General features: G+C 38.7%; 1 protein-coding gene across 1 annotated transcript; it reads left to right on the top strand.

Annotated features, from left to right (window-relative positions):
* Positions 1-1,115: 1,115 nt before the first annotated feature.
* pitx3 (paired-like homeodomain 3) lies at positions 1,116-24,567 on the top strand. Its single transcript, XM_059323915.1, has 4 exons — positions 1,116-1,329; positions 8,017-8,134; positions 14,033-14,238; positions 23,079-24,567. Exons 2-4 carry the CDS (start codon positions 8,026-8,028, stop codon positions 23,646-23,648), a joined length of 885 nt encoding a protein of 294 aa, XP_059179898.1. The 5' UTR covers positions 1,116-1,329; positions 8,017-8,025; the 3' UTR covers positions 23,649-24,567.
* Positions 24,568-25,483: the final 916 nt, after the last annotated feature.

Genomic DNA, 25,483 nt, shown 5'->3' with positions numbered 1-25,483 from the left:
GTGTGTTGAAGACAGCATATACAGCTGAGGGTTGCTAAGAGTTAGCTGCAGTGCAGCTACTTAGAGTAAATTCCAGTTATTACATTATTTAGGTTTATATTATATTCATATGCTAACATTTAACCTCACTGTTTGCAGTGCAGCACGATTCTGTTCATCCTGGCCGAGTCATTTCATCCAACTTTTGTTACTGCAAAACATGCTCATGTTTACCAGTTATTAGTTTTGCAGGTATTTGGTCATTAACAAATGTACTGGAAAATTTGAAAATTTTGACCTGATAAAATCAAGTTCAAGTTATTACAATTCATCATGAGGGGTAGATTATTGTGTGCACCACATTTTCTGACAATCCATACAAGAGTTGTTAACTTCTTTTTGCCGATTATCTTTCCTTAAAACGTGATTACTGATTACAGTTTTGAAACACTTCCATTTTAAATACCATTTCAATTCCTTTCAGCAATTATTAGTATTTAGACAGTCACTTCAACTACTTTAATTTTTTAACTTTTTAGGTACAAATCAACAGCAGCAAGCTATATATTTTATTCTGGATATAAAGCTTTAAAGATGTATGAAGATGTATCTTCAAACTATAACAATGACTGTATGGCAAAAAGTAACAAACTGATAAATGGAGAAATGTGTTTGTCCTCGGGTGTTTAACTTAAAAATGTATTGTTGCTTTGAGAAAGCTGGAACATTGAATTAAAATGTGTAACAGTGCTATAACAAATAATTAAATTTGGACCCATAAGCCACTGTCCCCACCTCTTTGTAATTCTGACCTACAAGAGTGCAGGTAAATAAAAAGCTGAACTGTGGAGACTGCAGGGAGAGATAGATGGAGAGAGGAGAGTGTTTGCAGACAGAGAGCCAATGGGAAAGGGAGGTGGGGGGAGTGTGTGTTTGCACTCAGTGTGTGTATGCGTGCATGTGTGCCACGTGTGCGCGCAGAGAGAGAGAGGGGGGGGGGGGGGGGGGGGGGGGGGATTAGGGGGCCGTCCTTTCTACAGTGGACCTGTCATGCACAATATTTAGCATGAAGCCCCCCCCACCATCCCAGCCCCCCCTCCCCTATACTCTGTGTTGGGATCAAGCCTCACTACTCCACAGCCTTCATGTCTGACAGCACAGAGGGAAGAAGAAGAAGAAGAAGAAGGAGGAGGAAAGTGACGGACTGACTGACGCCTTTTTTTGACTTTTTGACGCACCGGGGAACTTTTTGTCCATGTCACCAGCAAACCTGAGGCCAGGACACCCACCAGCCTGTAGCAAAGCTCTTTGCCTTTTCCACGGATTAATTTAACCAGACCGGGATTTGATGTAAGTGCTAATAACCGTTTTTTTTAAATATATATTTCTTTTTTTTCTTCTTTGTGCGTCTGGAATCAATCCAGCGCTTTTTGTGGTTGACAAAATCTAACCGATGTATAAAACAGGGGCTTCATTACTTCTCCTGGTACAATTTGCAGCTTCCCATAGAACCAGCAGTCCTTGATTCTCCGTGGACAAGTTTAAGGACCAACAATGAGCTTTCGAGGGCTTTTGATTTGGACTGAAACAAGACAGAAAGTTACTTTTAGGTGTGCCGATTATTAATGTTGATGAAAGGTGACGCGTCCGCCAATGTCACACATGTAATAATGCATCTTTCATTCAGACGAAATAATATTTCAAACTAGCCTACACGAATGCTTTAAACTCATTCATAAACTCAAAAATACGATCCGCGTATAGGGGCTCCGGGCCTCGCGACATTTGACGGTTTTATTAGGCCACATTAGCTGTTTCTAAAAGTCGTCATACGGCCCGAAACTCTCCGTCCGTGTGAGAGAGGAAAAACCTAGATAGACACAGTTTAGCGCTTCCTGCTCTTCCTGTAGTATCATATGATGGAATGATCGTGTTCATAGTTTGCTATGTTTTCTCAAAACATAGTAGCGGACGTGAAGAAATTGTTTGGGAAGTCGAAAATATTTGGGGATATGGACGAAATTGATGGGTGGCAGGTGGCCGGGGCCACATGAGACCGGGACAGAAAAACAAAGCTCCAGCACACCACACACACACACACACACACACACACACACACAAACACTACGAGCGCACACCACAAACACAACTTGAATCTGACTTACTATGCTTATGCCTAACATCATCATCATCAACAACAACAACAACAACAATTATTTATAATAATACATTAATAATAACAATCACAAAAACAACAATAATAATACCAACAACTAATATTATTATAATAATAATTATTATTATTATTGTTGTTGTTGTTGTTGTTGTTATTATTATTATTATTATTGTTGTCATAAAATGTTGTGAAAATTAAGGAACGCTTGCACTTTTCCCCTCCGGAGATTCCAACAGTATTTTAGGATTTTGCACAGCGGAAGGATCTTAATTTCGTTTTTCTTTTTTTTCTTTTTTTAATGTTAAAAATAGTTCCTTATTGGCCGCGGCCCGTTGTTAGACCCATCCTCATTAGACTACTCGTTCAAGATGAAAGCATGTATAAAATGGGCTATACTGTCATTGTGGGAATGAAAATAGAAATGTTAAACAAATTATGCCGTAAAAGGCGCAGGAGTTACAACTCAGACGTTTTGTTCCTATTCATCAATATAAATAATCCCACTTCCTTCTGCTAAACAATGTAGGCTACTTTGTTTTATTCAACGGCACGAGGGTGTTCATTTTCTTTCATAAAAAAAATCAAAGGCAGTTTGAAGAAAGGCCTGGTGAGATATCCTCCAGCAATTAATAGGCCTCCGCTTCTTTGCATCTGTAACCAGGTCGGGGCGTATGAAAATAACATTTGTATAAGCGAAGTTCACGTTTGGCCTCAGGGTAGAATGTAAATGTTTCTTGGTTATCACCAACCGTGAGCAGCAGTCAGTGAAGGCCACGGCCCGCTGTGTTGCAGGCATCACACTGCCCTAACAATTCAAACAATGTTTCTGTGTATTTTACTTTCGTTTGCCCTAATATAATATAATATAATATAATATAATATAATATAATATAATCAACATAATTATCCTTAACAGAAGGGAACTAATGCGGCCCGAATTAAATCACATCATCAACAATTGCTTAAACAGAGCGAAATGTGCGGCCAAAAATATGCATTTTATTTATTTAATTTTTAAGATGTTCAGTTATTTAAAAAACAAAAAAACTACTAAAGGGAAAACTTGAATTACCATAACAGTATGGCAATTCAAGTAAACTTATAAAATTATTATTAAATAATTACTTCTAGCATTTTTCTTATTATTATAAGTAGCCTAATAATCAAAATCGTGTTGAAAATACGCTCCGTGGACTCACTTCTCTGATTTAAATCATCTCCTATACATTAGATAGCACTTTGTTTTAACACTCAGTCACATATATTTTAATAAATAGTTGATATGGAAAGACTGTGTTAATCACTTCTATTGCTTTCCACAGCCAATTATGTCTGGGCTGTGTGCAGGACTGCTCGGCCTCACTCCCTCAATCATATGCAAATGGCTGTTATAGGAGGGCACAAATTAACATCTACAAACATTGGACTGAAATTCCATCTGCCGCCTCTTCGAGGAGGCCCTTAATAAGTTCTGAGACAGCAAAGTGACACACATCTTAATCAACTCTTAATCCCGGGAATTAATTCTCGACGCGTTTATGAATAATTCCCGGGCTAATGCGCGCAGTCCGTGGAAATGCAAGCAGTCCGCGGCGCGCACCGCCAGATGGACCCGGCAGTCTCCCGAAAAATGAGAGGATTTTTGCTCCCATTATAATTTTTATTATTATTATTATCAGCAGATATATATTTTAATGAGATCGGTGTCACCAGGCGACTGCTTATGCAAACCACACACTCTCATCCTGCTGTTGGTTTGCGTCCATTTCTGAGCAGGAGGCCCCAGCATTAAGAGTCAACATACATCCTGTTTTATTAGCGCAGAGGTGTAGGCTACAGCATGTCAGTGCTCCAGGAAATAGACTCGGCCTTCTCATCCACTGTGGTAGATGAAGAGGAGAGTAAAAAAGCTCACAGATGTGTTATCAACATCAGCATCAGAGTGGCTCAATGATCCTTGTGTGTCAGCTTCTGAGCACTCAGCCTGCTTGTTAGCTCAGTGATAGCTTGTTGGCCATATTGAGCTCAGAGGAAGGGGGAGAAATATAATCGCTTGTGTGTGTGTGTGTGTGTGTGTGTGTAGCTGTGGGGAGGGGGTCTGAGGTGGAGTATACTGACACCTTGTTCTGGACAAAATGACTGGCTTGCATCACCTGCATGTCCCTCGCTGCCAAGCCAGCCAGCCTCTCAGCACCACATTGACACCAGGCCGTCGGTCCATCCATCACTGCCACGGCAGATTTAGCCCTCTGGACTGGCTCACATTTATAATTCTGGACTTTGCCAATACTAGAGCTGAGCTCTGACTGAACTGTTCCTGCAGTCTGTCTTTGGTTTTAAAAGCCAGAGAAACAGCTGAACACACATCGACGACAAAGGTAACGCTGCTTCAAAAACAAAAATGACATGGACCAGTTTTCCAATTAAAATAGTTAAAATACCGTGCTGGTGTGTTCATTTCATCTCTTGTGTCTTTTTGCAGTGCGTTTGTGCTGAGTAGTTCTACTTTGAACAGAGGGAAAGCCTTTTCAAAAGGACATGAAACAGTCAAAATGTGATAAAGAACACGGTGCTATAACTCAATCAGATAAGGCAAAAACAAAACAAATGTAAGATCAGTTATTGTCGTTCAGCAGCGCCTAACTAAGTACTTTTACAGAAAAACCGACGAATCAAGTCAAGTCAGATTTTCATGGTTCTCCTTAAAAATCCAAGAACAGATGATTTGCTGTTATTGAGTCATTCAACTTAACAAAAAATAGAAAAGAAGAGATGATATTTGCACGGTCATGAACAAGAGGAAAGCTGATCTTTCTGACCCACAAATCCATATGAGAGGCTCATTAATCCAAAGCCACAACACAGAGGCAGTGTACTTACTGAGGTAATCTCTCTACTGGGAGCCTTGACCTTATCCTTAGTCTTGCATCTTTTTTCCCAGGGATGCAGTGATGGCCTCTGGCCGACAGCAGAATACCCATTTTCCTGTCTCATAATCTTTTGTGAAATGCTCTGATCATTCTCACGGATGCTAAATAAAAAACAGATGCAAGTTTTTCTTTAAAGTCTCATTTAATGTTACTTGTGTTAGCAGTGACGAATATGAAATGTGCATCGGGCAGCATTTTAAAGTGTTGACGCATCGCTTGTCTGGCCAGAATAAGATGGAAGATGTGTTTGATGGAAGAAAATGTTGACTCACCTATCAGATGTCACAGATATTCAGGGATAATAAGGTGCTAAACCTTTAATCACAATATGCAGGTTGGCTTTAGTGCAGCATTATGCTGCTTTATCAGAGTGACTGACACAATGTTAAGTTGAGGGTGAGGGAGACTTACAGTGATGACATTTTTCAAATCACTGCACTCATTAAAAGCAGAAGAATATTGTCTATTTGATGACTTTCTATAACTTTTCAAACCCAGTCGATGGATGACACATATCTACATTTCCTTGTACTATCTATTCAAGGCTCTTTAATGATTTTCTTCTGAAACAGATCTGAGTTTAATGATCCTCGTGTCTTTAGAGGCTGCTAAACACTGAGGTCGTGTCCTCAGTATTTTATAGTTTGACACCATGCCATGCCCTGTACTCAGCCTCCCCTGCAAGTCTTCAGATTTAACCCCGGCGGCAGTCACATGTGACTGGCACACAAAGGACTGGCATGGTGGCAAAAAGACCACAGGGAAACACGGCAGGGGAGAGGGGAGTGACATAATATGCCTTCCCAAGAAAAGATCAATTTGCTGCCACTAAAGCTGGACTAGATACAGAAACTGGCAACAGCCCGACAGGTTAAACCTCAGCTCAAAGTCACTGTTTGATTTTCAGGGATGAGGTTTATCGCCTTTTTAAATCTTTGATGACATGGATTTATGGTAGTTGACAGCCGCCTTAAGACTTTCCCCTAAACCTGTAAACTTCAGCTTTTACTCACCAATGCTGTGAAACGCAAAGTCAACAGTAACAGCACACTGAGCCTTTACTTTTATTCCTCTGTGTAAATTCTTGTCTCCATATAGTGGTTTGACACGTGCCCTTTCCTTTACTCTCCCATAATTGTAATGCTTTGCCAACTGAATAGTATCTAAATGTGACTTGACATTACAGGTAGAATGAGTACTGTCGCCATGAATCATCTCAAACCTCTTCAACCTTGGACACAGTGCATGACCAAGCTGTTAACAGCTCTTGGATAAATAAACAAGCAGCTATTTTTGGGCTCTATTGAGCAACAGTTTTACCTCACTGACCAGAATTGGGCTTTGAAATGTCATCATGCATTTTAAAGCAAAAACTCTATTGCTTTCCCCTTGTAGCCCACAAATAGAGTCAGTTCAGGGCTCTTGTTATAGCTGCTTATGTCACACTCATATAAAGGGATCAGGATTACATTACAGGATTAGATCAAAGAGAAAATAGAAACAGAATGAACAGCCAAATGAAACAAATACATACAAACCCACATCAAATTGAGTATATATGGATTTGAATACATCAGTATTTCCAAATAGGAAACTAAATCTGTAGAGAGAGAAAATGTGTGTGTCTGTGAGGAACACAATGAGGAAATGTATTCTTGTACACTGTTTTGCTTTGATAAAGACTTTGATAGATTTAGCTGCTTTTGCATATTTACTGAAAAACACACTGTGCTTTTCTGCCTTAATTTTGTCTGTTATATATGATTGAAAAATTAAATGATTTTGGTATTTTGTGTCTTTTGGGCTTCAGAAGGTTGCAGAAATTTTTAAAGGCCTAGCAATGTGCTTTATTGCTTTAGTGCTATTCCTTAGTCAGAGGGTTAGGGTAGTCTTGATGTAAGGCTTTAAAGCTCGAAGCAAGAGAACACATACAGCTCTTTACTGTTCAGTTCATATACGAACTCCTCTCTAGTGAAGATTTTAGTGAGGAGCCACTCAAACTGAATGTTGACATGGACACAGTGATCCTAACAATACGCAGGGGAAAATATCTCCTGTGTTGTGTTGGAAAAGCTTCAGTGTTATTTGCAGCCTATTTAAAAAAAGACACTTGGGCCACAGAACAGTACTAAACACAAATACATGGTATGAAAAATAAGCTTGAAGAGAGATAGACTGTATCCAGGTTTCCTTATTAACTGATAAGAAGATTGTAGACGTATTAGACCAGTTCTTTAAAATGACACAACAGGCTGATGTAAACTTTATAACACTGAATTTGAATATTATTGTAGAGGTGACAGGAGAGGATGTCATTTTAACCCTTTGATGCACAACATGGGTCTAAAGTGACCCGACTAATTTTTCATATTCTATATCTTTGCAATAATTTAATTTCATCATTCATTATTCCAGAATTTCCACAATTAACTTGTTTTTGATCATCGTACGTCCTAATTTTTTTGTTTTCATATCTCACTCTTTGAATGAAACCCCCTTTTTTTATCACTACACTTCTAATGCACAATGTCATTTTTGACCCATGTGTGTAATCCTGATGTAATAATACAAAAACTATTTTTCTTCATAAAGTTTGAAAGGAAAAATGGATATAATGATCTGTTGTAATAAAAAAAAAACATATTCAAACACACAGCCAGCATGAAATAACATGGGAAATGAATGTTCATGCCCATGTTGTGCATTAGAATGTGTTTATATGTTGTGCATCATATAATTATGATATCAAAAGAAATGACATTTATTACATTTATTTACTTTGCTCATGTATAGTAAAGTGACTATAGTAAAGGACGATGATGATGTTCGCCCCCCCGCCTGACATGTATCTGTATCTGTATCTGTGTATGTATCTGTGTGTGTGTGTGTGTGTGTGTGTGTGTGTGTGTGTGTGTGTGTGCGTGCGCGCAGAGCCTGGTTATGGATTTTAACCTGCTGACGGACAGTGAAGCCCGCAGCCCGGCGCTGTCGCTCTCAGACTCCGGGACCCCGCAGCACGACCAGGGATGTAAAGGCCAGGACACGAGCGGTCAGTCACACACCGCACACACACACGAGCTCACATAGCTGCTGACCCTTATGATAAAACATTATTTTACAATCTCACTGTTATTTTTCATGCTTCTGAAAAATGTGAATACATATACCGTAAATTCATTTTAAATTATGAAATTATAATTTAGGATTTATCATTCTTTCTATATAAGCCACCATCTCTCTGTTTATGATCGTTTCATTTGAATAGTGAAACACTTTGTAAAGTCAGTTTCAACATGAACGCCTCGAATGAATAATTTATCCTCAATCTGCCGTTAATAGTAATAATAATAATAGGCATAATAACAGGCATAATAATAATAATAATAATAATAATAATAAAAATAATAATTATTATAATTATTAATAATACGATTTTTCCACATTCCCACAATGACTGAGATGTATAAAAGATAGCTTCATAAATCTGATGAAAACAGTGCGCACACGCGGTTTGAATCGTGACTTTATGCACCTGGCGTGCTCGTGCATGTATCTGTAAATCCATGTGGGCAGATGTTACCGTGCGCGAGGCTTTCTCACCTCACCACGAGATAAAAAAATATATAGGGCCTATATCTGGAAAATGAAAGAAAATGCTCAAATAATGACGAAACACGCAGGTCTGTTGATATCATGCAATAGAAAGACAACGTTCTATAAACGTAATAGTAATAATAATGATGATGGTGATGATGATAATAATAATAGCCTAATAATAATAATTATAATATAATAATTATAATAATTATTATAATAATAATAATCATAATAATAATCGAGATAAGCCTTTTTTTTTTGCATGATAGCTTCAATAAATTATGGATGCAAATTCGCTCCAAAACAAACAGATAGTAATTATTTCCTGCATTAATAACAGATTTTGCATATCCAGTAGGCCTACTTTAACTGGCAGGATCATACCGAGGCACCGGGAGAGTTCACTGCTCATTTTTATCTTATATTATGAACTGAACAGTATTTGGAAAGAGACTGTGATCTATAATTATAAGGCACTTTGTCTGACACGCAGGGCTGAAACATAAACTCATTTCACATTAAATAATAAATTCTCCTGGCCGCAGCGGATTGATTTCATCCAGCGCACTTTAAAACCCTTCATCATGTGATCGTCTATAGGATATGTCAGTGGAAAAAAATAGTGTTTTGACATAACAATAAGTGAAGGTGCTGTCGCGTGCAGCCGCAGGTCGCAGACGTCACCAGGATGTTGCTTTGTTGCCATAGGTGGTTTAGCTGTCGTCACGTGACTACAACTTAGGTCAAGTGATAACAGGTGGTCAAGCATGTAAATACGTCATTTTGTAAACGTTGACTGTTGATTGGTAGAATGTTGTTGATATATAATACTACTTTACTTTGAAAATTCCCTTTTACTTAAACTGACCATTGATGTAATGTGATCCTGTGTTATATGAAAAATAATCACCTGCTGGGATTTTTATACTCTGTACACCTATAACACACTACACTGCAAAAACCAAGTGACAAAAAAATTTGAAATAAATAACTAGAATTAAGCACATACATGCTTGAAACAAGTAAAATTATCTGCCAGTGCAGTAAGTAAAAATATCTAGGCTGGAAAAACAATGATGTCTTAAAATTAGTCCAAAAATACTTACTTTAAGCAATTGTTGCTTGAAAAGCCCAACTGTAGTAACTAAAAAAAAAGCCAGCAATACATGAGACTAGCACGTTTTTTTTCCAGATACTGGTGATAGAAAATGCTTTTGAAATAGCATTTAAACTACATGTAACTAAAACTCTCAATTGGAACCAATATTTTAGGTAAAAACTCACCATATTCAATAGTTAAATAGATTGAACAATGTCAATCCTAAAAATAAGTCTTTAAACAAGACTGAAATCCCTGTGAAGAGGTTATTCACTCATTTTAGTTACAAAAAGACACATGTTCTTAAAATAAGCACATAAAGCTATGGTCAGTAGGTAAATTATACTCAAAACAAGATAATTAAGATAACATTGCTAGATATATAAAATAAAATACTTGATGAGCTTCATGTTTTTTGCATTGTAACCCAACAGCCATCTCTTTGTCTATATCTATCTGGTGGTGGTGGTGGTGGTGGTGTGTGTGTGTGTGTGTGTGTGTGTGTGTGTGTGTGTGTGTGTGTGTAACCCAATCCAGTTGCAAAACTGTGTGTGGTTAGCAATCCAGTCCTAACAAACTGTCAAACACAAACTATTTTGAAGAGAAATGTGGTGTAAAATGCTTCGGTGTATCTTCTGCAGGAGGACTCTGGTAGCTCATGTAAAGAATTTAGCTCAAAATCTGTCTGTGAATCCTTTCTCTAATGTCAAATTGATGATGTGATAAAAGGCCCAGGTGCAGTCTGTTAGCACAGGGAGAGCAGCAGGCAGAGTGAGTGTCTCAGCTGCATTTCCATTCCACTGACAGGAATTAGAAAATTATCATAAATAATGAAATTATTATTTTTTTCTACTTCTGTGTAAATATAAATCCAATTTACATGTTTTAATAATCAAATCTATATTTTCCACAATAAAAGCTTCAAATAATGTTGGATTTGTGAACTGTTCAACAAAACACAATGATTTAAATTCAATATAGAAATGTTTACCTTTTTTGCTATAAAATGTCATGACATATTCATGTAACAATATGATTAAACATTTTGTGATTAAAAACCCACACATGGTATTTTAAAAGCTAATATAAGTGTTTTGAGACGTCGTATGTTTAAATGTGACCATTGAGACTAATTAAGCGGTTCAGCATTTCTCCCAACTAAATGTGTGGCAGATCATTTGTACAAATTGAAGTTTTTTTGCACAGTTAGAGAGGTCTTGGCTAAATCCGGCTATGATCAGCTCTTTCACAGTCAGAACATCCCAGAAAACAGTCATGTCCTGCTGATCGCTAAATGATGATATGAATGTTTTCTCCAGTATTGTTCCTTCTGAAATTAGATGGATGAATTATTCTTGATAGATTTTTTTTTCAACTACAAATACATTTCTTATAGTTTATTGTCGGCTTTGCTCTCCTATATAATGAACACAGAATACAGCCTTAAATCTGGACTGAGTTATTGAAGTAGGGCTGGCACGCCTTACTAGACCAGGCTGACACCCATGCCGCAGGCACAGACAAGTGTACTGTCTCACGCCCATAGTTAGTCTCTTTATAATAAGCTTTCTCTCTGAAAAAGAGAAAGAACTGTAGAGAGAAACATTGTCAGACTGATTTTAAAAGCTGACCTGGACAAAATATGTATGTGACAGTCCATAATAATGCAGCCATTGACTCATGCAGCTTTTTTTTTCTGTGAATATATTTTGAAGTTTGCTTTTAAAAAGTGATTTGGTTAAGAGCCTCTTGTAGTTGTTTTCCAGATGAAAGCTCTCTGAGAAGCTGACCTGGAACGGCTCTGTCATGTCGGCACATTATCAGTCAGATTGCTCCTATTGTTGGTCAGTGCGCCGCTCTAAAAAGGGCTGCCCTTTCCTCAGTATTGTGTTATAGACTTTGGCCTTAAGTGACAGCTTACCCAGTGTCAGTTTACTGCCAGATAACAGCGTCGGCCTGGCCCTTATTGGTTTTGCCGGCAGCCCTGTGGAGCCTCTTTTTAAACCCCGCTGATCATTTCGAACTGCTCCGATAGCTAAGCCCTCGCCAAACAGAGCCCAACTTGCCCCAGTCACAAAAGCCTGATCCGCAGGATTAGCTGGCCAACTAATTTCACTTCTTTCTGTGAGGTCCTCAAATTGCGGGGGTCAGATCTGGCAGAGAGAAGCCCTGGCAGACATAACATGGATGTGTGGTCTTTTAAACTCGCTGCGCTGGGGGCCAAATGCAATCACTCACTGCTCCTGCATATCTTTGAACGTAATGCAGTGTTTGGATTCATTCTCTCTTGGCAATGTCACACCCGTGCTTGTCTTTTTCCAGCCTCTGGGATGAAGGGATCTCAGATGATGTTTGATCCGACAATAATATCCAGTCAGTTTCAGCAGGGATTGGATAGTGCTGATGGCATCAGGGTGAAAGGTGTCAGGATAATGTGCTGTTCCACAGATACACAATGTGGTGACAGCTCTGCTTCTCTATGCACAATTCAGCCAGTCAGACTCTACAGGAGCAAGAGCAGGCTTCAAATCAAATGAAATTCTCTCAGTGTGTATATGCTTTTGTGATGCAAGTTGTCAATGCTTTGTATGTACAAACTAATATGTAACTGTAACTTTTAGTGCCTGTGGAAGGACTATCTGCTGTAAATTAGAGGGGAAATGGTTATAAAAGGTGGTCAAAGGAACATAATGGAATATTCATTATTGTTTATTCCAATATATTTGGTTTACATTGATTCCGTTTTGATTATAATGCTTTTAGCAGTCATTTTAATTTTTCTATATTTTACAACATGTCTTCTGCACAGGGTGGAAACATATTTAGATAGAAATACCATAGTTAGGGATGGCACTTTCTTTATACTTTCATTTGATGCTGCTTTATTCTTCTGCTCATCTACATGTCAGGGTATGATTTCACCTAACCTAACCTAACCTAACCTAACCTGCTCCTTAACCCAACTTTAAGTTGAAGAGTTTACATCCCAAAGATTGTGTAAGATCTACTTAAATATACATAGAACAAACTACCCAACATATATAGAAAAATGTTTAAATGAACACAGAAGTGTTATAGTGATCCAATAAATAAATAGTAATGCATGCTTCACTCAAGGACATTACACAGTCAAATAATATGGGCCATGAGGCACAACTTGCTTAACTAGCCCCACCCCCTCTGGGCTTCATAGAGGCCTGAGTGTAGTACGATTTGACAATGAACTGATGAACAGTGTCAGCACACATCAGTGTGTAGTTTAAAGAGTACATTCCACCTTTTGGAATAATTACAAAGACAATGACCCTAAGGATATCCCCTTATTTGTAATTATTGCACTTTTTTTTAAACACACTTTATTGTTTTTAAACACATTAACAATACAAAACACAGAAACAGAATCCCCCCGCCCCATTCCAACAGATAGCACACGCTATACAAAGTTAAAAAGGGTGAAAATAATCATAATGACCAAGACAATAATAATGACATAATCATTTATAAAAATAAAGAAAGAAAGAAAAAATACAGTTCTAGTTTGTCTCCAGTCCACAATAGGTTCTCATGATCGCCAGTCAGAAAACCGTCTACCCATCAACAGCAGATTTTTCAGATCTGCAGATATATAATCAAGGAAGGGTGTCCAAACAATGAAGAACAATTTGTCCTTAGCCTTTACAGCAGCTTGTACTCTTTCATGAGGGAGGATATCAAAGATCTCCCTGTACGAAAGGGTGACACTGGGTGGAAGGGTTTTGATCCAGTTTTTTTAATATACACTTTCGAGCAACTAGAAGGAGTTTGTCAAGGAGCTTATGATGTGACGCAGTGAGATGTATGTCCCTAGAGGAAAGGCCTAGGAGGAAAACCCCAGGGTCTTTCTTATTTTTTTAATTTTAAATATCCCACTGACTACCTTGGAAATAAGTGACCAAAATCTGGAAAATATTTTACATTCCCAGAAGTAATGGAAATATGTCCCCCTTTCTAAGTTGAACTTGGTACACATTATTGCACATTTTAATTATTCATTTGTATATATTGTTCTGCACATCCTCATCATTTTCAAAACACTAAGTGAAATATTTGACTTCTATGGTGTCTGCATTTCCACAGATTCAGTGCCGTCTGTAAAAGGCCCAGTAATGCTCTGTTTTCTCTCATTCTGTCTACTCTCATCTATCTTAACCCCACCTAAGCTGTACCACCGCGTGTCCATATGAACCCATTTTTCTATCTGTGTGTCTGCAGACACAGAGAAATCCCACCAGAACCAGCTGGATGAGTCCAGCGCTGAGGACGGCTCTCTGAAGAAGAAGCAACGGCGGCAGAGGACTCACTTCACAAGCCAGCAGCTCCAGGAGCTGGAGGCCACCTTCCAGAGGAACCGCTACCCGGACATGAGCACCAGAGAGGAGATCGCAGTGTGGACCAACCTCACTGAGGCACGGGTCAGGGTAGGTACACACTCTCTGCCATGAGAGATTATTCCAACAGTTGATCCCAGTGATGAGATCCTCCTCTCTGGTGCACTATTTGTTTAGCATGACTTCTACCATGATAAGTCCATGTTGAGGCCAACTTTGAGCCCAGAAAAACACCGTCGTCTCATTGATCTGAATGGAGCCAGTCCACTGGTGCAGTGGAAGAAAATAAAAAGTAAAAAACACAAAAAAAACCTGTCAGGCCTGACTAATTTATTTATTTTATTTATTTAACCTTTTATTTATAAGTCCCATTGAGATTCAGAATCTCTTTTTCAAGGCAAGGCAAGGCAAGTTTATTTGTATAGCACAATTCAACACAAGGTAATTCAAAGTGCTTTACATACACATTAAAAACAGCAAGACAGAATTGAAAACAGTAAAAACAGTCAATTAAAACAGGGAAATAGAAATAAAAATAGGATAAAATAAGATACAGCAGGATAAAAAAAGAGATAAAATAATAAAAAGCACAAGTCAAACATTGTGTAATTAAAAAGTAAGGGCAGTACAGTAGAGCAGATAAGTGTTAAAGTTAAGAGTACGCTGCAGTAAACAATAGTGTTTCTAGTCCTGATTTAAAGGAGCTGACCGTTTGGGCAGACCTCAGATCTACAGGTAGTTTGTTTCAAGAGAGACCTGGCCAAAATAGCAGCCAAAACTCAACAAAAGTGCCAAAAAAATAACATTTACTGTTATTGCCACTGGAACTTTCCAGAGTTGTAAAATTCAGTCTGAGATGTCATGGTCTCACGACTCCAGCTCTCCATGTGCTGTTTTCATTCTAAATCCCTGCTCAGGCTTTACGAATGTCAACATTTTTGGTATGCTGTTACTTCTTTCAAAAATCTTTGAATTTGGGGGTTTATGAACTTTCAAGCCTGACAAAAAGCTTAAGTTCCTCTTATTAGCTTTCTCAACCACATGTCATGGTCTTGCTTCATCTGCTGAGGGAGACTGTGAGATATGTTGAAAGTGTTTTCCTATATTATACAGTTTCACACAACTTCAAAGCTGCTGCACAATAATACTAATTCTGTTCTGTGTCTCCTGGAATTGTAATTAAGCTACTGTCACAAGCTATATTCACAAATTTGCAATATCAGCTTGAAAGGTGTTAATGTGTCATTATCAGAAATGTATTCATGCAGGTTTAAAGAGAAATACAATTATTGTTGTGTTGGAAAAGTGTTGAAATTGCTGATAGCCAAAATAATCTTTTAAATCTTTAAATCTGGGTTTTACCTCACGAAATACAACGTAGAAAGGTAATGCTTGATACTCAAACTTTGGACCAGAATAGGGCATATTTTAAAATGTTATCAAACAATAATTTTGACCTCAGTCATATTATATAGACTGTTGCCCACAAAGTTGGTATAATTTAGTTTTCAGAATCAATCCTCTTTAATTGTGGGTTCATTTTCATTGTCATATGTTTGGAAGAGATTGATTAATAAAGTTTTGAGAAGATATACACTTTATCTGTCAATAATAAACCACATTGTCCCAAGAGGTAAAACATATTTCCTCTTTTATATTAACATATAATAGGGGAAAACATATGATACCTAAATGATTAGACTATACAAGAAAAATAGTTCATGAACTTGGTACAATGTCTACCAAAGCTACAGTTCACACAGCAAACGTAAATGTCAAAGTGTGCCCACACCCAGAGGTCTGGCCACTGTAGCTAGGTGGAGCAGGAGGACACACATTCTGATGGATGACAATGCAATGCCTGGCCTTCCCTACAAGTAATGGATCCAATTAATGTTGGCTGGATGAAAGGTCACATAGCCAACTCTCGGTCATTATTTTGAAAGGACAACAGACTACCCATGGTCTTGTTCCTAAAGTCCTAACCAGAAGCCAGCAAGTTTTTTTAAAGTATGGAAGTTAACTTTTAAATCAACTTCCATAAAAAAATTCACCTTGTTCTACATCACCTACATCAACAACGTACACTGCAAAAAGGTGTGTCTAAAAACAAGATAAAACCACTAGATCTGAGGGAAATTGTATTGCTGCATGGACAGATAATTTCACTTTCAAGATTTCTTGAATTAAGATAGTTAAATGTAGAAATAAGCATGTTGAACACTTAAAATAAGAAATTAACTCTTAAAACAAGATAAATTAAAGCTGCAAGCAGCGATGAACTGGCCCGAGCAGAGTGCACTGCAAATGATTTGCTTCTTACCATGATAAAAAACCCTTTAGATTTAGAAGTGTTAGATCATTTATCTGTGTCTAGTTATGTAGACAAACCCTGATCTTCTTTGTGAACTTAGGTTTGGTGTCGAAACTTAACAAAGTAGTTCCATCTGAACTTAACGTTAACCCTGTGTTTGAAGCAGCAACAGTGCAATTATTACATAAATAGTCGTCTTTCGTAAGATATCATTCAAACTGAGGATACTTTGCTGTGAAACATTTTTCTGGTATTGCCCACAGATGATTGTTGTGTAGATGTGCCAAGAATTGATCAGAAACTCTGCAAACTAAACTAAACAAAACAAACTAAAACATTTATGAAGGGAAATGAAACCATCCACACTGTTACATACAACACAGCCACTTTTTCCTTCTCCTAATGACACAGTTTACAACACGGTCACATAACTAAAATAATGCATTTAAAAAATACATAACAAACACACTTATTTTAGCCCAAGCCATGATCTTTCTTAGGGGTTAGCAGTCTCGCCTCACAGCAAGAGGGTCGCCGGTTCGCCTCCCCCCTGCAGCTCTTCTGTGAGGAGTTTGCATGTTCTCCCCGTGTCAGTGTGGGTTCTCTCCAGGTTCTCCGGCTTCCTCCCTGTTATGTCCACCAGCTCTTAAAGGGGTAAAAGGAGGTAACATAAACCAGATGTAATGGATTTAACAGAGGTGTTTTTAATAAGAAATAAAATAGCAGTAAGATATATGTACAAACAAAGGACCCTTCAGGCTAAAGGTTTAACAAAATAAAATAACAACAAAAACCAGGGTCGGTTTAACTGTTACACAATAACTAAAGAACAACCACAACTAATCACAGTGTACAATACAACGAAGCCGAGCACAGACAAAGGTTTGGGCGATGGCTCCAGCCAGCCTTTTGAAAGTTGTGGACGACTAATTGCCGAATCTGATTGGCTCCCATGGTCGCCAGAAGCTCCAATCATCCTTCACCAGCAGCCTGAGGGGAGGGAGCAAACACACACACGCACGCGCACAGACACATGCACAACTACAAACTATACGGCTGGGGCCGTAAAACTCCCACAGTCGAAAAACATGCACTTAGGTTTAATTGGTGACTCTAAATTATCCGTAGGTGTGAATGAGAGCGTGATTGTCTGTCTCTATGTGTCAGCCCTGCGATAGTCTGGAGATCTGTCCAGGGTATACCCGCCTCTCGTGACCCGAGTGTGGATAAGCGGTTGAGGATAGTAAATAATAAATGATCTTTTCTTCAACATAACAAAGTCATTTTGTTGTCTAAGCCTAAATTGTTTCCATGATGGCGACATATGACGTGCCACCACCACAAAATGCGAGGAGTTTGTGTTCATTTCACATGTTTTTGTGTGATCACTTTGCTGATGTTACCCATTCTCATTTGGTTGCCCTGAGTGAACAGCCCTGCTCACTGCTATACTGAGGCACAACAGTCCTTTGGTCTAACTGCTAATGTCAGCATGCAAACATGCCCACAATTTCCCACAAAATGTTAATGTGCTGATGTTTAGCACATGTCTAACAGACAATGTCCGTGGCAACACCCATGATTGACGCCTTGCTTTCAGCATTGCATGACCTTAAATTCATCAAAATACCTTGGTTGGTGGTAAAGGGTAAGCAAATTTCCCAGCAATATATTCTTGCTATATTAGCAATCACCTGTTGAATGGGATGATTTGAGTATAAATCAAACCATATCATTCTGATTTAGATAGCCCAATATCACAAATCATAGATTTGCCTCAGTGGGCTTAATCTGTAAGGCAACACCAACTGCCCCCTGACTTTGGAGAAGGAGAAATTCCTCCTAAAAACTTTGAATTGGGAAAAAGGGCTTTATTTCGGCTTTATTAGGCAGCCTACTTGCTTATAGACATCTGGTCAATCACAATTTTTCGGAGGTAATATTTTTTTTGTAGTAATTATCCCTACAATATCTAGGCCAAATAAATGACAGTATGGTTAAGGTATATCTCCATGAGGAAATATGGACAGGAAGAACGACAACATTTTCCAAATTGGGCCCCTCATCCACTCCCTTATGAAGTGACTATTATATTAGTGTTTGTGAAAGGTGTCACTCGTATGGACAAACCTACTGGATAACCTCACTGGACACGACACGTACAGCAAACACAGTGAAACATTGAGTAGCTTGTCAGAAACCTGCCAGACTAGAGCTAAGAGAAGAGCTAGTATTGGACTTACATTCATCAGATGGCTAAAAATATGATTGCTGAATGTTATGTCGCTCCAAGTTTGTGGGATGTGTAAACCGGCTGTTTGCTAACAGTCTGCTAACTGTTTGCTAGCAAGTGTTTGAGGTGATAATATATCAGATGTTGTGTTTACAGCTTTTTACACCAGTGGCCAAAAAAATCAGTTAATACAGATGGCAGCAATTTGTTAGTTCCACAGTGTCACTCTGCATAAATGTCACACTACTTTCTGTACTGGCACTAAATGTTCAGATTGGACTTTATTCCAACTGATATCAAGGGCCATCACTGCAAAAAAAGGTGTGTCTAAAACCAAGATAAAAACACTAAATCTGAGGGAAATGATCTTGTTGCATGGACAGATAATTTCACTTGACAAGATTTCTTAAATTAAGGTAATTAAATCTAGAAATAAGCATGTTGAACGCTTAAAATAGGAAAAAAAACTCTTAAAACAAGATAAATTATCTAACACTTCTAGATCTAAAGGTTTTTTTAATCTTGGTAAGAAACGAATCATTTGCAGGTCACTCTGCTAGGGCCAGTTTATCACTGCTTGCAGCTTTAATTTATCTTGTTTTAAGAGTTAATTTGTTATTTTAACTGTTCAACATGCTTATTTCTAGATTTAATAATCTTTATTCAAGAAGTCTTGTCAAGTGAAATTATCTGTCCATGCAGCAAGATAATTTCCCTCAGATTTAGTGTTTTTATCTTGTTTTTAGACACACCTTTTTTGCAGTGTGGATAGAATACAGAATGCCTGTTGGGATCATCTGAGCTACAGAGAGCCAATATATTTTAAACTCACCATCATCTGCAGTTACTTAATTTCGGTCTACCACATCAAATACACATCAGCGCTTTCTTTAGAGAAAGTATTTTGATCTTCTCATGCAATCATTTGGCCATTTCGCAGATGTTGTATTAATGTGGCTGCAGTCCAGCCATTGACTAACCTTGACATTCAGCCTTTTCCACACACCTTCAAACAGCATTGCCTCCAAGTCACAGCAAAGATTGGGTAGCTCCTGTCCTCTGGCATGGGGTTTCCCCTGCTGTCACTGAGTGGGATGGAAAACTCAGAGTCATGCACTTTATAGTCATATTAATGGTCAACAGCATTCTGTTACTATAATAACAGAGGATTGGATGATACACAGAGTGTATGCCAAGGGGGCACAGAGACGACTGAGTATCAACACAGGAAAGGCCTCTAAAGTTTTATTTAAGAGGATTAAAGAGATAAAGCATTTGATGACAGATGACCTGGAGTATTCTGCCAAATATTTTATTTATATATTCTTGTGTCCACAAATGAAAGGTTTCTGTCTAATTCAAAGCAAAAGTTGGTCTACAACTTTACACTTAAGGAACTTGGCACAGTTTTAATTTCTAAAAACCCTCAATTTAGATTTTCCACTAAAGCTTTAATCCAATTCATATCCTCCAAATATAGGACCGTAAAATGACAAATTTGAAGATTGCCCTTCCCTGACATTTCTTTCATTAGGATCGCACTATTCAAATAAGTCAATGATTAGTTTTAATAAGCCTCGCCTAATATGACTGTTTGATGATACGCTTTAACTTACTTTCTGGGATCATTATGTCTTTCAAAAAATTCTGAATACATATGCACAAAATATTACTGAAAGTATTTGAGGGGGTTAGGATACTCTGACTAGAATGAGACTTTATTGACTCCTTTTCCGATCGTTAGGGAAAAAATGATTTGAAAATAACTTCTTCTTCATACCAATTTTCCATGTGTGCAAAAATAACAATAATCCATATTATAGGTGAACTCAGGCCTTATGATTGACAAGTGGACAATGTGATGTAATCCACCGACTACAGCATTACTGTGACTGTCTGCAGGTCTCTGATTTTACTTAACATCTATTTGCCACCTTTAAACCAATTTTACCTGCAGCTTGTAGTGGTGTGTGTACTGAGGGAATCTTCAAAATGACAAATTAATGCTTTCTGCCTGAACTATACACAGCTGGCTTTATCATTACAAATGCATATTGGACACATACAGGTGCATCTCAATGAATTAGAATATCATAGAAAACTATTTATGTCAGTAATTCAATTAAAAAAGTGGAAATGACACATTATATGGATCCATTACACACAGAATGAAACATTTCACGTCCTAATTTATTCAATTTCTTCTAATTATAATGATTATGATTTACATTTAATGAAGACCTAAAATTCAGTGTCTCAGATAAATGTTAATATTCTTCTCAATTTACACCACCTCACTTGGCACAATCATCCTCTATCATGGCTTGTCATACCGTTGTTATGCCGATGATACCTAGCTGTTCTTTTCTTTCCCACCAAAAGACCCCACAGTCTCCGCTTGTATCTCTGCTTGTCTTGTGGACATCTCCACATGGATGACAGAACACCACCTTCAGCTTAACCTCTCAAAGACGAAGCTTCTCGTCGTCCCACCCCGTCCCACCCTATATCAGCCTATCAATCTTCAGCTTGGACCCATGCAACTTGTGCCCACAAGCTCTGCACGAAACTTGAGTTTCACGATTGATGACCAACATTCATGTATCCTCAATTGCCCAAATTTGTCGATTCAGGAAGATCAGACTCTACCTGACAGAGCAATTGACACAACTCCTGGTTCAGGCCCTTGTGTTATCCCGTTTAGACTACTGCAACTCTCTACTGACAGGTCTTCCTGCTGCACCACCAAGCTTCTGCTGATGATCCAGAACACGGCCGCACGTCTGGTCTTCAACCAGCCCAGGAGAGCACATGGCACTCTACTCCTCATCTCTCTGCACTGGCTCCTGGTCACAGCCAGCATCAAATTCACAGACTTGTCTCTTGCCTACAAGACAGCAATGGGCACAGCCCCTTCTTATCTGAACTCCCTTGTTCGGGTCCACAAACCCTCCCGTCCACTACGCTCCTCAAGTGAAAGACGTCTGGCTCCTCTGCTGCTGAAGGCCTCTACGTTTCAAACCAGACTCTTCTCCTCTGTAGAGCCCCGATGGTGGAACGAACTTCCAAACTCCATCTGTTCTGCTGAGTCCTTCTCAATCTTTAAGAAGAGACTGAAGACCAACTCTTTACTGAACACCTTCACTCGTGATCTGACGACTACGACAAGTATCGCACTGACCGCTCAGCGACCTTTAGAGCACTTGTGTCCTAATGGACTCGAACTGACCCACGGCACTTACTCTTGATATGTTTCTTGACTTCATTCATGCTTGTGTTGTATTCTGCCCTACAAAGCAAAAAGGCAGTAACTACGCAGAGTGCAGAACTGAGAAACATGACTTTAAAGTTATCCTGTAATCCAGCCGTTTAGTTACTGTACAAACGACTACCATTTTTCTCCAAAATGACACACATTTGAGAATTACTCTCATTTGTACATCGCTTTGGATAAAAGCGTCTGCTAAATGACATTGTAGAATTGTAATATTACAAAAGACCAATTTTAAAAACTATGTTTAATATGGAAATGTTGGCCTCTGAAAAGTATGTCCATCTATATGACTTAATACTTGGTTGGGACTGACAAACACAGCAAGAAAACAATCCACGATGTGAAATAACATCTAAAATTAAAGCTAAAAATGAAAAATAAAAATAATTGAAAAAAAGTTGTTTTTTAAAAGAGATTTGTTTTTAACCTTTATTTTTACAGGTATTCTCACTAAGACATTGCTGAGGACATACAGCAATGTAAAAGTCTGCATATGGTTAATGATGGCCAGTTGACTAAAGATTACAAAGTACAATGATGTAGCTGAAGCTTTAGTAAACATTCATTTTTGTTTAAATTCTAATGAAGATCCCAGAAAATGATAGTGTTCAGCCATGAAAGATTTTTTAAAATATACATTTAATCTCAATAAAAAATGGAAGGCCCTGAAAACACATTTTATAAATAGGCTTCTTACTGTGAATTAAATGAATTGGCTTTAGTTACTAGACTTTTATTCCACATCAAAAATATTTGTATTTGAGTTTTTCATTGTGCTCCTCTCGCTGGTGTGAGTTGGGCGTGGCTTAGTTAGAAAAAGATGATGTCACATAGGCGACTTCTGCCTAAATACACCTACATTGTGCTGATGAAGAAGAATAAGAAAGAAAGTAAGGATAGAGTTTATGACCTGGTACTTTTAATAAATAATACCTAAAAATCAAATGTGACTTATATTCATTCATGTTTCATGTTGTTTTTTTGTTGTTGTTTTTTTTTTAAAAACCTGAAGGCTGAAACTAAGTTTTTAAGGGAAACCTCAGGGTTCAAAGAAGGCTCATCACATAGACTGTTTACTGAAGGTCTTCTTCTTCTTTTGGCTTCCCTAGGTATGGTTCAAGAACCGCCGTGCTAAGTGGAGAAAGCGGGAGAGGAACCAGCAGGCAGAGTTATGCAAAAATGGCTTTGGTGCCCAGTTCAATGGACTCATGCAGCCCTATGATGACATGTACACAGGCTACTCCTACAACAACTGGGCCACCAAGAGCCTAGCAAGTAGCCCGCTTTCCGCCAAGAGCTTCCCATTCTTTAACTCAATGAATGTAAGCCCCCTATCATCCCAGCCCATGTTCTCCCCTCCCAGCTCCATCCCCTCCATGAACATGGCCTCGAGCATGGTGCCCTCAGCGGTGGCCGGGGTTCCCACTACAGGACTCAACAACCTGGGCAACCTCAACAACCTCAACAGCCCCACGGCGCTCAACTCGGTAGCGGTGACTGCGGCCACGTGCCCCTATGCCACCACAGCCAGTCCCTACATGTACAGAGACACCTGCAACTCCAGCCTGGCCAGCCTGCGGCTCAAGGCCAAGCAGCACACCAACTTTGCTTATCCAACAGTGCAGAACCCTGTGTCCAACTTGAGCCCCTGCCAATATGCAGTCGACCGGCCAGTATGAAGAAGAAGCTGCGACGACGGCCCCAGACCCAGCTGACGAGCTGTAAGTCCACTATTATCCCACCTCACATCTCTTCAGTTCCATCTCTAAACTGCCAGATGTGCTGCAGACTGGCAGATCGTGTTTTGATGGTACACAATGAGAATAATCTTCAAAACTGACACAACAAATAGACATGCCCAGATGGACCACCGCGCTTCAAAGGAATTCTTTCCAGTTTGTGAGACTTTGTTGCTGAACTGACCAACTGCTTCAAAGGATTTCTAAAGATTATATCCATTATCATTTTTTTCTTCTTCCTTCTTTTGAACTGCATGATTAGAGTAAACGTAGAAACCAAGATTAAAAAAACATGGATGCTTCAACTGGACTGGTGGTCAACATCTTGGCCCAAAAACATCAAATGCGATCTCTGCTTCTGGCACAGGAAAAGGAACCTGTGGTTGCAATGCAGGGGAAATGGAGGATGTATATAATAGACTTTTTGTTTTGTATGTGACAAAAAATATATGAAAATGTACTTTAAAGATGAGAAAAGCATGATCTTCAAAAGCAAAGGCCCTAGGTTTATGTACTATGAGCACATCCTTGAGGAACTTTAAACTTTGTTGTGAAACCCCCCCCCCCCCTCCCCCCCAGAAGGTCATAGGTCAAAGGTCAGCTTGGATGGGCAAGGGAAGGGCAGCCCTAGAAAGTGAACACAACCTCAAATGGTTAAACACAAAAGCAACAATTTACTCACACATACCGGATTATCAGCAAATTTTTTTCAAGTAAAAGCCATTGAGTATATAGATTTGTGTGGTGTTATACAAAGGGAGTCCATGACTGTAAAAAATGTATGTACGAGTGCAATTGTCATAACAAAAAACAAGCTTTTTTTCTGGTGTAGCCTGCTTTGTCTCATTAAAGAACCAATTAAAGGATCCGTTTTTATCAACTACAAATGGACTTTGACATTGAATGGAACAGTGCATATCCTTTCATATATTTCATCTATAGCCTATGGTATGAGTGACACAGGCCAATAACACAATGTTCTCACATCAATGAGCATAACGCCATGGAAACCCTGACTCACTTCCATGGCAACCCTTATGCAACGATGACAGAGAGTGGTTGGCCAGAGAAAGAGAGAGCGGTGGAGAGATATAGATGTTCCTGATGGCTGCTCACTGATATGTTTGACCTACACTCTGAGTGGTAACCGCAGGCTATCCAGTAACACAGCAGGAATTCACAGAGGCCGAGGCTGAAGCAGGGCCAGGATTACATAAGAGCCTCAAGGAGTGAGGTGCCCCGGCGGAGCCACAAACAAGGGGTTAACAGCCCATCAATCCCCATCAGCCCCTGCTACTGTTTACTGCTCTGACACTTTCACTGTTGTTGTTTTCTTGACGTCTATTTCCAGGTCAAATCCACAAAGTCACCTAAAAAATAGCTTCTTTTAAACATCTCATCATGTAGTCCACTTAACAGAGAGATTCTGCCACAAATACTATCACACCCAATGTTGCTTATTTGTTATTATAACTATTTTTTCCTTTTCAATACAACAAGATTTGTGCAAAAAGTCATTTTAACTTAAAATATTGAGTCAAATAGCAAGATTTATTTGAGTTAACTCTGTTATCTTTGTTGTCTTGACATAAAATTATTTTGCAGCATGGACACTCAAATATTTAAGTTGAAACAACAAGTTGGGTTTTACAGTGTACTACTAAAACTAATAAAACTACTGCTGAAAAATATATTTTAAACAATTATTAATTAAGTGTTCTTATTGTAAACAAGTGACACATATCAAAAACTTGTATACATCATCGCCTCAAAAA

This window comes from Centropristis striata, chromosome 20, assembly GCF_030273125.1.
Source record: "Centropristis striata isolate RG_2023a ecotype Rhode Island chromosome 20, C.striata_1.0, whole genome shotgun sequence".
Lineage (NCBI taxonomy): Eukaryota > Metazoa > Chordata > Actinopteri > Perciformes > Serranidae > Centropristis > Centropristis striata.
The sequence above is the reverse complement of the archived record's forward strand: the minus strand, read 5'-3'. Positions and strand labels throughout refer to the sequence as shown.